Source organism: Rattus norvegicus, chromosome 2 (assembly GCF_021556685.1).
Source record: "Rattus norvegicus strain SHRSP/BbbUtx chromosome 2, alternate assembly SHRSP_T2T, whole genome shotgun sequence".
Taxonomy (NCBI): Eukaryota; Metazoa; Chordata; class Mammalia; order Rodentia; family Muridae; genus Rattus; species Rattus norvegicus.
Window position 1 is genome coordinate 62045528 of NC_141535.1, and position 15751 is coordinate 62061278.

General features: G+C 41.6%; 1 protein-coding gene across 2 annotated transcripts in view; it reads left to right on the top strand.

The window, feature by feature from the left end:
* The window catches only part of Adamts12 (ADAM metallopeptidase with thrombospondin type 1 motif, 12), a 307826-nt gene that overhangs the window by 231322 nt on the left and 60753 nt on the right, over nt 1-15751 (top strand). For both annotated transcript variants that reach the window (NM_001106420.4, XM_087618470.1), the window contains 2 exon segments: nt 3626-3752; nt 11774-11984. In NM_001106420.4, the coding sequence (NP_001099890.2) occupies nt 3626-3752; nt 11774-11984 (338 nt within the window).

Genomic DNA, 15751 nt, shown 5'->3' on the forward strand with positions numbered 1-15751 from the left:
TATTTAATTTTGTTTAAACAAAATCTTGAAGACACTTTTCGGTGCAAGACTTCATAAAGAATAAAACTATTTATCAAGGTGGGCTTAACACATGCGAATGAGTGCAGGTGGCACATAGTTTACCATGTGCATAGGAGAGGGCAGAGAGATCAGCCTCTCAGCTGTGCGTCTCTAGTGCCTAAGGCAGTGGTCTCCCGTCGCGCGGCTCTCCTACGCCACGTTGCTTTTCTACCCTGTGCCATTGCAGAGATTACGCCCTCTCATATTTATAGCCTTTAGCTTTGTTCTCTAATGTTGCCGTTGCTTGCAGTTTCTCAGTCTGCGCCATGCTTAGTGAGTGTGCCCCATGAAAGACTGGATTGCCTGAATGCCTGCTTCACCTGCTGGCTGTTAAGTGTCGTGGGATTTTGCAGGCTTTTCTGATTTTCTTAATTGTGCGGGTGGCCTGACTAGCACAGAGGTGCTACAGGAAGGGAGTTGCATCAGAAAACTGACTTTGCTTAATTTTGTGAACGGTTCCTGCACAGGAAAGAAACACTTATTTTCTCTAACACTGTTAAACATTCTTCAGGCATAGCCAATTCTTTTACTTGGACAAATTTTCATACCTTCTCCCCCCCCCCAAGTTTCATCTAACATAACAATCAATTTATGAAATTACGTTATCAGGTCCCTGGCATCCCCATGGGGAAATCGTATTGGCTTTCAGACTTACTGCTGGGATATGTAAAGGTGTTAGCAATGGCAAGTGATAACGTCGGGCACATTTACTTGTATCTAATCAATGGTTGGAGTCAGTAATAAGTCTGAAAAGTTTCTGAGCTGGAAAAGAAGAATTGTAGCATTGAGGTTTCAACCACCTAGAAATTCGAATTATACAGAGTATAGAAACAGGTTTAAGGGGACTGGATAAATAAAATCTCCTCTATATCCCAACGCAGAGTGTGTATGTTCAACCTTGGTCTCAAAACCTGCTTAGTGGAGTGACTTTAGAGGGAGTTGATACCCCATAAATAAATATGATATATAAATATATTTATAAATTATAATATATCAAATATATTTTGCATTATAACTAAATATATATATGTGTGTATATATATGTATATATATATAGTATGCAGAGTTATTATTCCCACAGCACTCTATTATAATCTTGGCAGTGTTTTAAGGATGAAGAAGCTAGAAGCTAAGGCTTGGGAGTTACAGAGATTGCCAAAGAATACTCAGTAAATATATGTTAAAGGTACACTCAAATCCAGTGTGACTCTTGTGGGATTGATGTGGTACCTGCTCTTGCTACTCCTCTCTCTCTCTCTCTCTCTCTCTCTCTCTCTCTCTCTCTCTCTCTCTCTCTCCCCCCCCCCACCCTCACCACCATAGTAGTGGAATGCAAGCTCTCCTTGACTGAGTTTGTGTTGTGGTGGGTAGCTATGAATTCACTGGTTGAAGAAACTGGAACCAAGGGACCTAGGGAGCCAAGGAAATAATGTCCCCTGGGAACCGAAGTTGAAAGTTGGTGGGATATGTTGTACTTATCAACAATATTCAACCCTCACCTGTTCCTTCTTCCTGTGAAGGTAGTGCTATTTCTGTGTCCCGGTATTTATGAAGGGACTTTACTGACAAATCTATCAATTCACAAAATTGCCATCATTTTACATTATTAAAACATTTTTATGTGCAGCCTGAGAATGATAATTTCTGTGCTAACATGAACTTTACCATGTTTTGATATCATTGTCACTTGAGTGGGTGTAAGGAAAGAGATCTATTCAGTCCTTCACAGACTGAGGTGAAATTCCTTGGAGTCCTTTCAGATGATGTGGTTAGGCACCGCCTGGAGCTTCCTTGATCTTGTAAGTTTTGACATTTCAGAAATGCTGCGCTCCTGTTTGCAAAGCTGTCTCTGGTTGTTCTATCTAACAAATCCTAATTCGAATTCTAAATGTAAACCATCTTAAACAAACTAACTGTATACCAGAAAAAAATCTCAATATGGAGTGGAGACTGCCATAGGCTGTCACTGTTCTTGAACTTGTTTTTCACAAGGAGCTTAACATTTCCTTCCTTCAAGGCACATTCCCTTCCAAGGTGACCAATTCTAAAGCACAGGTGACAGGTTTAAATTAAGGCACTTAATTGGTCCTATACCACCAATATCCAGTACAATTTATTAAGAAGTTAAAAGGAATGTACAATCTTCTGGGAATAGCAGTGTGTGTGTGTGTGTGTGTGTGTGTGTGTGTGTGTGTGTGTGTTCACACACATGTACATGCATGTCTGTATGCAGGCACACAGATGTCACTGTGAATATATGGTGATCAGAGAAAACTAACAGGAATCGATTTTCTCCTTTCTCTATGTGGCCTCTGGAAATCAAGTTGTCAGGCATGGCTGAGAGTGGGCTAACCGGGTGAGCTATCTCACGCTCCTGATTTTCTATCTTAGAAGCAGAAAATTCACACAATTGTTTCCAGATGACAAATAAGTTAGTGTTATGACATCACACAGGTTTATTGGCAGCCTTAATTAGTGAAAGTTCCCTGTGGGCAGTGTCCGGTTTGAAAAAACAAAACAAGAAAACAAATGGCAAGCCATAATTTTTTTTCCTTTTCCCAGAAAATCACAGTCATTTAGATACAGTCTAACCTCATACTTTCTGAATTTGCAGTGTTACATAATAGTAATTATTCTTAAAAGTGTGACCTGATTCTGACCCCTCCACTAAAGCTTTTACAACAGGCCTATATTAAAGAGAGCTGCCGCTCTTCCAAAATTGGATTTCAGACCAACCAGAGTGCCACTGAAGAGTAATAGTGTTTGGATTTTACTCTAAATGATTAAGTTCATTACTGTAAGGGACATGATATCTTTCAGAAGCTCCAGCAGGAAACAGTTCTGAGACTGGCACTCACCACCTTGGCTATGACAGGTATGGGAGGGCTTAGAGAAATCAAGGAAGGTAAATACTGCCCACAAACACTGGAATGTTATGGAAACCAGGCTACAGTCCCTAGGCCAGGAGAATTAGAAGGAGCAGTTAGACAAAAAGATAGCAGTCCAGTTTCCAGACCTCGATTGAAACCACAGTTATCCATAGAAATCACAACCAAAGGGTTCAGAGCGGGGAACGGGGAGGAACGGAGTAGATCTGGAAGGAAGGAACAGCAGCCCAGGAGAGGAGGAGGTGAAAACTCCTTGGCAGAGCCAATGCTCTGTACACTAAGGAGGCTAAGCTGGATTGGTCCTGACTGTGGAAGGGAAGAGAACCGGAACTCATTCAGTCCATGCAGTTATTTCTTCAGTGTGAGAAACCACTCTCAATTTAACGTAGGAAGTATCACCTCTTCATCATGCTCACAGATCCTGGGAGACAGGCATTTGTAAAGGGTATTAAAAGGGTGGAAAATCCTCTACTCCAGTATGTTGGGTCTCTCAGCTAGGAAGACTCAAAGACTACAGTCGAAGTCACTCAATGTCTTGGGGACTGGCACCAATCTGGAGGCTCCTTTTGGATTGGAACTATCACCTCCAGTCTTTACCCAGGGCCACTCTGAGGATGTGGGCTTCTTGTACAGTAGCATTCATATTCAGAATTCAACCTGTGTGGTCCTTTCTCCAGGTATCCGCCGGCAGACTGCTCATTGTGTCAAGAAGGGCCAGGGAATAGTGAAAACTACCTTCTGCAACCCAGAAACACAGCCCAGCGTGAGACAGAAAAAGTGCTATGAAAAGGACTGTCCACCCAGGTAACCCTTGACAACATGAAGCTTGACCTTGACGACAGGTGTCACCTGGCCAGACACCTAACTTAATAGTACTCCATGGTAATTGTGAGTTGTGTTGTTGGTTAATGCAGGAAAGCTTTGAGAGGTTTCTGGACTGGGCTGTCAGCTTGTGGCAAGCTGTGAGGACATTTTCTTTTTTCTTTTTTTTAACACTTATTTTTATATTTATTTATTTTGTATATGAGTACACTGTAGCTGTCTTCAGACACACCAGAAGAGGACATCTGATCTCATTATAGATGGTTGTGAGCCACCATGTGGTTGCTGGGATTTGAACTCAGGACCTCTGGAAGAGCAGTCAGTGCTCTTAACCACTGAGCCATCTCTCCAGCCCGACATTTTCTTTCCAAAGATTCCTCTTACAAAGCAGATACACTGTATGTTTTTCTTTGTTAAGACTCAGTCTCAAACTGTGGAAGATAAATGTTCACAGCATTCACTGAGAAGGTGTTTAACCACCAAGTGGTTTAGTTCTCCAACAGCGTGTCTCCTACTGAATCTAGAACTTTCACATATCCATACTCTGAACTGTCTGTGTCCACTCTTGCTTCAGGCTTTTCAAAGAGGGCAGTTAGAATGCAAGTGGGCGTCAGGTCTGGGCTTGCAGTCAAGAGCTTCATTCAGAGCTTGGTCTCCCACCTACTACACTGAGAATTCTTTCTGTCACTGAAGCTTTATAGTGAACCTGGCATCTCATCATCTCTTGGATCTGAAAGTAGCATGCCAGAACACAGGAAAGGATACTCTTTTCTCCTCCAATGCTGCCGCCCCCTCCTCCTCCTCCTCTTCCCCCTTCTCCTTCCCCCTCCCCCTCCTTCCCCTTCTCCTGTTCTTTTTTTCTTCTTCTTCTTTTGACGTATGTTTATGTTATTTCTCTTTTTTGTTGTTATTGGATATTTTTTATTTACATTTCAAATGTTATCCCCTTTTCCCCACCCAACCACCCACCCCTTCCTGCCTCCCCGCCCTAATATTCCCCTACATCGAGGGGTCCAGCTTTGGCAGAACCAAGGGCTTCTCCTCCCATTGGTGCCCAACAAGGCCATCCTCTGCTACATATGCAATTGGAGCCATGGATCAATCCACGTATAGTCTTTGGATAGTGGTTTAATCCCTGGGAGCTCTTGTTGGTTGGTATTATTGTTCTTATGGGGTTGCAAACCCCTTTGGCTCCTTCAATCCTTTCTCTAACTTCTCCAATGGGGGTCCCATTCTCAGTTCAATGGTTTCCTGCAAGCATTCACTTCTGTATTTGTTTTGCTCTGACTGAGCCTCTCAGAGACAGATATATTAGGCTCCTGTCAGCATGCACTTCTTGGCATCAACAATATTGTCTGTTTGGTAACTGTATGTATATGGGCTGGATCCCCAGGTGGGGCAGGCTCTGAATGGCCATTCCTTCAGTTTCTGCTCTAAACTTTGTCTCCTTCTCCAATGCTTCTTAAGATGTGCTTATAGATGGAACTTCCACTTTTAAAAATTATTTATTTGTTTACATCCCAAATGTTACTCCCCTCCCAATACCCCCTCACTATGTTTCTTCCCAATCTCCCTCCCTTTCGACTCTGAGAGAGCAACCGCCCAAGTTAATCCCCCCTACTCCGGTGCATCCAGTCTCTGTAGGAGTAGGCACATCTTCTCCCACTGAGGCCAGACAAGGCAGCCCTCTGCTACACATCAGTGTATGCTCCTTGGTTGGTGGCTCAGTCCGTGGGAGCTCCCAGGCATACAGATTTGTTGACTCTGTGGGAGTTCCTGTAGGGTTGCCATCTCCCTACAGGCCTTCAATCCTTCCCCTAACTCTTGCACAGGGGTCCCAGCCTCCATCCAGTGTTTGTGGGTATCTGCATCTTTCGCTGTCTCAGTCAGTTGCTGCATAGAGCCTCTCAGAGGGCTGTTCTGTTTCTTGATACACAAAACACTTAGAAATGTTCCAACTGCCCAGCTCTCCAGCTTCCTCTCATACTCACAGCCTCGGCAGTTAGATCGGAAGGGCTGGTGCAGCTACATAAGAACCAGGGGTTGGACAGTCAGTACCAGACCGCCGTGGCACAGGGGCAGCAAGAGCAAAGGTGACATCTAAAGCCAGGATTTCTTGATGAGCAGATGATCTGTCTGCCTCCAGTGCTGCCTCTGCCACCTGGATGGACACATCTGAGAGAATAGAGATTCCCCAGCATCTGCCATTGTGTGGGAAACGTAATTTCCTCCAATTCTCTAGAAACAATTAGAAGATTATACTTGAGGAAGAAGAGAGAAGCATAAGCAATTTGACAAGTCCTTGAAGATCCTGTCGTTGGACAGTGTATTTTCTTCAATTTAAGTTACATTTTTTATGGGTGTCTATATCCTATGGTATCACTGGGTTTTTCCTTTTGTGAAAACTGTTTCTATGCATGGTTGATGCCAGGAGACCAACTTGTAGTTGCTAAAGATCAACAAAATTAACAGGTCAAGTCTGAGTTTATATCCAAGAATAGGTGCACATATAAATATACATGTACATGTATGCACATGCACATATACATACATGTGCATGTACACAATATATTTAAAATCAGTTGATATAGACATTTAGGCAGTTACTTGACTCCAGCTAGTTGAGAACATTGTAATTTATATAAAAATTCTTTGTTGCTATGCTATATACATATAATTCTTTTCTTACAACTGTATTTGTTTACTTCATTATATAGTCTAAAATATTTACCAAGGGTAACAAAGTGACATATGGGAAGGCATGGTGACACACTCCGGTAATTGCCAGAGTCAGGAGACAGGGGAAAGGAATGAGCTTAAAGGTGGTTTGGGCTACATAGCAAGACTTACAGTCCCCCAAAAGAAAGGAAGAAAGGAAGGAAAGAAGAAAGAAAGAAAGAAAGAAAGAAAGAAAGGAAGGAAGGAAGGAAGGAAGGAAGAAAGGAAGGAAGGAAGGAAGGAAGGAAGAAAGGAAGGAAGGAAGGAAGGAAGAAAGAAAGAAAGAAAGAAAGAAAGAAAGAAAGAAAGAAAGAGAGGGAGAGAGAGGGAGGGAGAGAGGGAGGGAGGGAAGGAGGGAGGGAAGGAGGGAGGAAAGAAGGAAAGAAGGAAGAAAATAAAGAAGGAAGGAAGGAGGAAGGAAAGGAGAAGACAGGAAGGAAAGGAGAAAGAAATGAAGGAAGGAAAGAGCCAATGAAATCAACAAAATAAAAATTGATGAGCAAACAGGCAAGTCTCACTATAAGAACTAAGTTTTTGTGTGCAAATTCTCAAAGGGCTTAAAGGAATTTACTTCTTAAAGAAATGAAATTAAGTTGCTTTAAAAATATAAATATAATAAACAAAAGTTGCTTGGTTAGCAGCATGCATTTTGACAAACTCAACACAGTAGCTAGTCCCTTGACCTGAAGTTCTGCATCACCTTCCTTGGTCACCTGATTCCTGTGATGTCTGAAAAACTCTCATTCATTCTTCACTCACAGCTGTCATTTCCCCCTCCAAAGTTAATCTCTCTCTCTCTCTCTCTCTCTCTCTCTCTCTCTCTCTCTCTCTCTCTCTCTCTCTCTCATTTTCTCAAGATGGTTTTTCTTTAATAATATCTTGGTTTTAAGTCCAATTTCAGCATTTATTGATCTTCCCCTCCCCAGAAAATTGTCTGAGAGAGATTTTTTTTAATGTTTGATAAAAGTGTCAAATTATCTATACCTGAGAACAAATAGGAGGCAGCCAATGGTTTTGAGGACCAAAGCTGCCAAAAAAGAAGTTCTTTGGAATATCTGACTCAGAAAGTAGTCAGTTGTGCTCCCTCTCTCTAGCTGACTTCACTCTGACTGCTTCTCCACAAAGGAGAGCGCTGCAAGGTCACAGCCATGAGCACACACATCCAAAGCATCCGATAAACATCACAGCAAGTCACTCAACCCCAGCAGCTATGCGTAGGCTTCGCTGCATGAAAGAACAGCATGCAACTTCAATCAAGCTTTCCCTTATTCAGCACTTTCGAGCTTAGGCTGCATTACACTTTGTTGTGCAAGACTCCTTTCACGGCATTATAGGTAATTTCGCAGCGTTTCTGGTCTCAGTTGCCTGAGTAGTGAGGGCAAGAGAGTGGTGTGACCTGGCTCATAGCAGTCAGAGCTGCCCTTGCAAGCACTGGAAGTGGGAGTGGGGCAGGGAAGTTGCAGGTAACAGAGGGGCTCAGTGGTTCCCCATCCTGCCCCCTTCTCAGGGTGGGAGTCCAGCTAAAGCTGAGAAAAGTTTGCCAAGATAACTAAGGATTCTTAAAAAGTCTCTCTCTCTCTCTCTCTCTCTCTCTCTCTCTCTCTCTCTCTCTCTCTCTCTCTCACACACACACACACACACACACACACACTTAGAGTGCACTTCTATATATCTATATCTATATAACTTATGACTCATACTAAGACAATAAAGTCCATTGTTTGGGTAAAATTTAGACATATAAACTTATATCCATTTATTTGGCATCAAGAACTTCAGTACTTTCTAATCCTGACTTGAGATAATTCACTGGATAGTTCTTACATGGCACTGATATCTTGGCCCTCCCTACATGAGATTCTGAGTTTAGTCAGAGATGGACCTTCTTTTAAAGCTCTGCTAATGTTGATACAATAATAATCTGAGATATAAAATTCAGTCCTAAGGATTTTTGCATCATAACAGGTAAGAGATCCACTAATGTTTAGTGATAAAAGAACACTATACATGCTCAACTGACCAGTTGTGTGCTAAGTGTTATAAAAGAAAACGTGATTCAACTGTTAAAAAACATCATTCATAGTTGTTAGACGGATCATTTCTTTATTCAACACCATCATGGGTATAGGGACCACTATAATGGAAATTTGCTGTGGAGAAGATACTGGCCTCCATACCAACTATAGCATGGACAAGTGGGAGTCTGTATTTGAGTATCAGGGTACGGGTCAATAGATGGGTAAATACTAAGAGAAAAAGAGACTAAAGAATATAGGGCAAATATAGACTAAATATAGAGAATATAGACTAAAGAACTGACCTTGTAGTATTCTTTCCCAAGATACAGCAGGGTGATAATAGGGGAAAATGGAGTCCTTGGAACTCAAGCAGATATCAGGGATAATGGTTTACTTGGGTGGACATTCTTAACCTGACTTTGCTGAAGTCTCTGCTAAAAATGGAGGTTGCAAGGCAGTGCACAGCATTTGGTCAAGCCGAGTCTTGTTTTTAACAGGGCCATTGAGAAGGAAATGATTTATTTCATTTTACACTCCGCATCACAGTGAATTGTTAAGGAAGCCAAGTCAGAAACTGAGAGGCAGGAACTGAAGCAGAGACCATGGAGGAATACTACTGACTGGATTCCTTACCACGGCTTGCTCACGCTGCTTTATTATACAACTCAGGACCACTAGTCCGGAGATTGGGGAGCATTGTATTCTGGGCTCTCCCACATCAACCACTCATCAAGAAAATGTCCCCACACACCTGCTTACAGGCCAATGGGATGGGGATGGAGGTTCCCTTTCCTCAGATGACTGTGGCTTGTATCAAGCTAACAAGAAGTAACCAGCATGGGAGTACTAAGAGCCAGTAGTGGAAGCTTGAGCCTGGAAGACACTCACAGGAGAAACGAAAAGTAGATAGGTCTCCTTTTAAGATGACAAGATGTGTTAGTCTGGCTTGTGCTGCTGTAGCAGAGTACCATAGACTGGGTGATTTATAAAGAACAGAGTTTTATTTCTCATGATTTTAAAAACTGGAACTCTAGGCTCAAGGTAGCACCAGTGAGGTCCCTCTTGTTCCATATTCATACAACACCTGAAAGACCAAGGGAGTGGAAATGTGTTCCCATGCAGCAGAAGAGTAAAGGAGACCAAGGCCATGCCCACAGGCAGCAGTTAACAGTAGCATTAATCCATTCCTAAGGCCTCTGTCCTCATGGACTCAACACTCCCCGTTAGGTCCCACCTCCCAACACCAGGGCATAGAAGACTTTCTAACTGATGAACTTTAAGCAATACTTTCTCTTATAAATAATTTATTTAATTTTAATTTTGCCTGCATTCTTATCTGTATGAAGGTGTCAGGTCCCTTGGGACTGGAGTTACAGACAGTTGTGAGCCTGGGTTCTCTAGAAGAGCAGCCAGTGCCCTTAACCACTGAGCCATCTCTCCAGCCCCCTAGGTGACACATTTTAATCACAGGACTAGCACATGATCACTCCATGAGGACCATGGAAGAAACTCCAGAAAGGGAAAACAGGAAGGGCCATTATCACTTCATTATAACACAACTGAAAGCCCTGTAGCAAGTAATTAGATAAATTAGGCCTTCAGTCAGCTCAGATTAGGGCCCTTCCAGAATGACATTTTATATATTCAGCGGTCTGCCTGGCCTCCTTTGGAAATGTCAGAGGTGGGGCAAAGTAATTAGACTAATACAGTGGGCATTAATTTGCTTCCACATCACACTGTCAAGTATTAGCTCTTTGCTCATACAAGGCAACCAGAATTAAACACCAAAGAATAAACTGGTGCTCTTAATTACTTGCTTACTGAAGAAAATAGTAGAATCAAGAAAGAGCTTTCTTCTACATTTTCTAACTTGAAATTAGAACTATGAGAGTCGGAGAGGGTTGTACCTGTCTCAAGGCTGGGGGTGTCCGTCTCCAGGTCAAGACCAGAAAGCTTCCCATCATGTGCTGTGAAAACCAGAAATGTCCTGTTTTACTACTGCATGGGAACTTAGATGGGAGCACTGAGTGTCCACAAAGCAATGATGGAGCCAAACTACACTGGCACAAGAGACTAGTTCTGTTTTCCCAAGCTGGAACAGGTTTGCATATTGATGAGAAAGGAAGAATGTGTGGGTTCCAGTAGGAATCGCTGACATTTCCCCAAAGCGCTTCAGTGGTGCAGCCATTGGGTCTACCCTGGAATGTTCAATGAATCACTCAGAAACAAAGAGCTTACCAACCAACTCGTCCTCAGACAAGACAAAAGAAAATATTAATGTATCCAACTGCTTAACTTCTCGGGCGCTTCTGAAATGGAAGAAATGGTCTTCTTCAAGTTGCCCCCCCCCCTTATCAAATGAGTAACTGAGCATGCAGGTTGTTGAAGATTCAGAGGCAAAATAAAAGCAATGAGCTAGATCTGACATTGCTAGGTAAATGAAGATGTGGCGTTTGTATCTGTCTCATAGTGGTATAGAAAAACATTAGGTTAAAAGTCAGGAGTCTAGAGAACGCTATGACTTCACACTTCCAGTCAAAGCACCAATGAGTCACAAGAAATTGAGATCTGGGGATGGGGGGTCTGTGCTCCTCACTTTGCATGAATTGGTATTTCATTTAACCCGTGGTACTGATAATGTCATTACTGCTACCCTCACCCAGTGGACGAGAAAGGGAAGCTTAAATTTGGTTGAAGTTTCACAGAGAGAACCTTGGACCTCAGTTTTCTTGACTTAAAAGGGAAGCGACTTTTTCCATTAAAAGACACCATTCTTTTAAAGTAAAATTTAAATCTAAATTTTATGTGTATAAATGTTTTACCTGTCAGGATGTATGTACAGCATTTATGTGCCTTTTGTCCTTAGATGTCAGAATAGGGCTTTGGGTCTTCTGGAACTGGAATTACAAGTAATAGTAAACTACTATGTGGGAGCTGGGAATTGAACCCAGGTCCTCTGAAAGAGCAACAAATGCTCTAAATTACTGAGCCATCTTGCAAATGCCCCAACCATTTTTTTTAGCAACTATATATGCCAGAGTCTCTCCTGGGCTCTGGGGTTTATAACTGAACAAGTCACACTTATAACTGAACTGGTTATAAGTTATAACTGAACTGGCCCTGTCTGTAGAAAACATCTACAGAGTCTGCATCATCTCCAAGAGCCTCCAGGCGCTGTAATACGCACTTACCTACTTCTCCAGCTGTGATAGAATGAATGTGGGAATACTTCTGCTGATGTCTTCACACTTCTGTGTCTGCCTGCAGGTGGTGGGCCGGAGAGTGGGAAGCATGTTCAATGACATGTGGGCCGTACGGAGAAAAAAAGAGAACAGTGCTGTGCATCCAGACCATGGGCTCTGATGAGCAGGCTCTCCCAGCTACAGACTGCCAGCACCTGCTGAAGCCCAAGACACTGGTTTCCTGCAACAGAGACATTCTGTGTCCATCAGATTGGACAGTAGGCAACTGGAGTGAGGTAAGCTCCAGGGTTGAAGGGACAATGAGAGTCCTGCTTCATCCGCCTCTTACTCATTCTTCCAAATGACCCAGCCTAAAATTGCATACTATACAACATCCATTATGTCTGGCTTGCTTCCTGAATTTCCTGTTTCTGGTTTCACAGGAGTTTACCCTCCCTTGCAGAGTGAGCGTCTATTAACCAGGGATCAGGTGGATCTCACTGATCTGGGCTCATGACAGCTAATCAATTCATTGTTGGCCCATTGTTATGCTGTTCTAGTAAACCAAAGTTATACACACATACTACAGCCCCCAAAGCCACACACATCACAGCCCCCAAAGCCAGTCTGTAAAGCACTTGGAAAGCTCATTGCTGTAGTTAGCAAAACCCAAAGGAGTGTTGCTGTGTTGGAAATAAAGAATGCAATTGATTCTGAAACCATACAAAACATCCATCCATTCAGAACGTGTTTGGAATATCTGTTAGTAGTCCATACATTCAAATTAGCGTTGCATTTTCCCCCGAAGGTTATGAAGAGAAAAACAAATAAAAAACAGGTTTTAATGTTCTATGTCACTATGGAGTCTGGGTCTGTCAGGCCTTGCTCTGCCTGTTAACAAGAGCGATTGAAAAAAAGCCAAGCTCTTCTTTCCTCAAGACATTTAGTATCTCCAAAGGCCTGTTTATACTTCTCTGTGTGCATTTCAGTTATGACCTAAGGAATGACCAGATAATAAATGGCCTTTAGGAATGAACAGATCAGAATTTGAAGGACAATACTGATTTTATCATAACTTCATTATGTTCTTTCTCATTAAAAACACAATTTAATGCACTTCTTTATTGTGTATGTGTGCACATGTGCTGTGACACACTTGTGGAGGTCAGAGGGTAACTGGGAACATTGTCAGTTCTATTCTCCCACCACGTAGGTGCCAGGGATCAAACCCAGGTCTGGTGGGAAAGTGCCTTTATCCACTGAAATATCCCTGTGCAATTTCTTGAGAAGCTACAGGCTTCCCATAACAATGGCTAGAAATTTTCAGAAGCTTTTCTGAGGTCGAACCTTCAGGCAAATGGGAAGCATATTTGGTTCAGGAGAACATTCTAGGAAATAGGCAGAATGAATAATGATGAATAAGTAAGCAGTGTACTAAACAGAGAGAGAACATTTGTGTCTAGCAACTCTTTTATTATGCATAAAGATTTCTTGTGTAGCTTATAAAGATGCTCTGAAAACATTAACTAAAGAAGAATCCTAAACTTTGCACCAATAAAATTATCTTCTCTGAAGATACTTATTTGAAAGCGGAGTACTCATGTGAACAAAACAGCTTTGATAACTTTCCCAAGACAGTTTCTTTAACATGAAATCATAGTTGAGATCATCTAACTTCTAGTTCTGAGTAGGATGTCTTGGTAGGCATATGGGCTAAAGTTAAGAAATGGAAATTATTTTCCCTAGACTGTGAAAACATCCTATCAAATGGGAGAGGAAAATTCGGGCAGGGGAGGGAAGGTGGGCAGTGGAGAAAGATCATGAAGGATGCATGCAGAGGTAATGTATCTAGAAGTTAATACAAGTGCACTGTGAATTTGTGCACTGACACATCTGCATACATCAATGCCAAGTCAGAATATCCTTCCCGCTATTCTTGGGAAGGAGCAACCATACTATGTATTTGTCCTGACCTGTTCACCACCAACCTAGACTGCTATAAATTATAGTGTTGTCAAAATAAGGCTGAATGAGGTATTGTGACAGATCCATTAAATTTGTTTACCAAAAAAAAATGTGTTGGCTGCACCCAAAACACTTAATAATTCTTGTCAAGTCGAATTTACTAATTGCCAGAATCCCAGGGCTTTCTCAAAAGACTATGATTACAGATTTGGCTGAGGAAACCTTCCTGAGCCCATGGGTACAGCACACAATAACCTGCCTTAGCTGGAAAGAAATACCCTAAAAGTTGGCATAAGGTGACAAGTACTAGTGTGTGAAGTTCCTAAACAGGCCGTTGTGTAATTGATTGACAGCGTATGTGGAATCCAGTTTCTAGCGTCCTCTTGCTGAGCTGAGTGGAAAAGTCAAGCTGGTACCACCGTTAGGAGATGTATTTAGGCAAAGTCTATGTAGCTAAATCAGCATTAGTGGATAAATTGATGCTGATTTATCCAGATTCATTGGAGAAATCTTCTTCCCTCCTTCTGTTGTCTTGATAATAACCCTCAATGAGCTTTGCTGAAATATGACAAAAATTAATGTCTTTGATATTCTAACTATGCCAAAATATCACTAGGCAGTTATTTGTGTGTAGTTTTTCATTGTTTATTAACATTTTACATATATATTTTATCTAGCTTTCTTTTTATTGAAAATAGGTCTTTTTCCATAAAATATACCCTTCCCCCAATTTCCTTTTCCCCAACCCCCCATATCCTTCCCATCTCCCCTCCCACCCAATCTATACCCTTTCTCCTTAAAAAGCAGGCATCTAAAAATATAATAAAACAAAGCAGAATAGAACAAAACTAACATATATATTAATATTATTCTTTCCCTTACCCCCAACTCACTCAGCTTCATATTTGTTCTTTCTCTATATCTGTCTCTGTCTCTGTCTCTGTCTCTCTCTCTCTCTCTGGTGTGTGTGTGTGTGTGTGTGTGTGTGTGTGTGTGTGTGTGTGTGTGTGTGTGCGTGTGTGTGTGTGTGTGTCTATTTGTGTGTATGAACCAATCTCTCTCCTACTTAGCTCATATCTCCAAAACTTGAAAGTTTATTTTAAAATTAATTCTTGCTAAGTGATCTAAGCTAGATTCTAACTTTTGATCTTCTTGTCTTGAACCACCCTCTTGAGTATCTGGGAATATATCACTATACCCATCTTATGTGAGGATTTTAGTCCTGGATCCAAGACATAGAGAATGGTTCATTTATAGGCCCAGCAGAAAGTTGTGTCATATTTTTTCATGGATTGATGAACAGGAAACCCTTGAAATCACCATGGAATTAGTAAATGTGTCTGGCTTAATGTACCTTGGACAAGAAAGGGAACAGAAAATATTCCAAAGAACCATGAAGACTCAAGTATCCTGCATAAACTCACAGGAAAATTTAGGTAAACTGTCTCACTCCATGGGGCTTCAGTTTCATCATCTATAACCCAGTATCATTTTTCTCCCATTAGAGGAACTTTGTAAGGTTAGTAATATTTTTTCAGCTTTTCCAGCCCTGTGTAATCTCTAGCAACTATTAACTCTTAATCCTTTTCCTCATCTCTGTTTTGTAAGGTTGAATAAAATGTGCCATAAAAGCACTTCTCAGATGGCCTGAAAAACAGTGTGTACCAGTAAATGATGACTTTGTTATCTGACGAGAAGGCAAAGTCTGACTTTCGGTGATACTCTAGTTTTCTCTTTTGTCCATCAGAGTATCCAGAGTCCCAAAGGACTTGACTAAACTACTCCATTCTTTAGCTCAGAGCCACCTTAATTCAGAAAGCACTACAGACATGCTTCAGAGTACCTGCCAGTTTTTCAAAATCCTACAGAAATGTGTTAGACTTAAAAACAAATGAACATGTTACTTTCAAAAACTCAAAAGTCTATCATATTTGATTTCTTATTATTAGCAAAATATCCCTATTTCTCAGGAGAAGAGAATGTAACATCAAGATGCTTAGAGACCGGTTCCAGTCATATAGCTGGATATGACCCAGTGGTAGAGGCTTTGAATGTAGGCAGCAAAGATTCTACTTTGAACACTGCCATAAATCTCGAG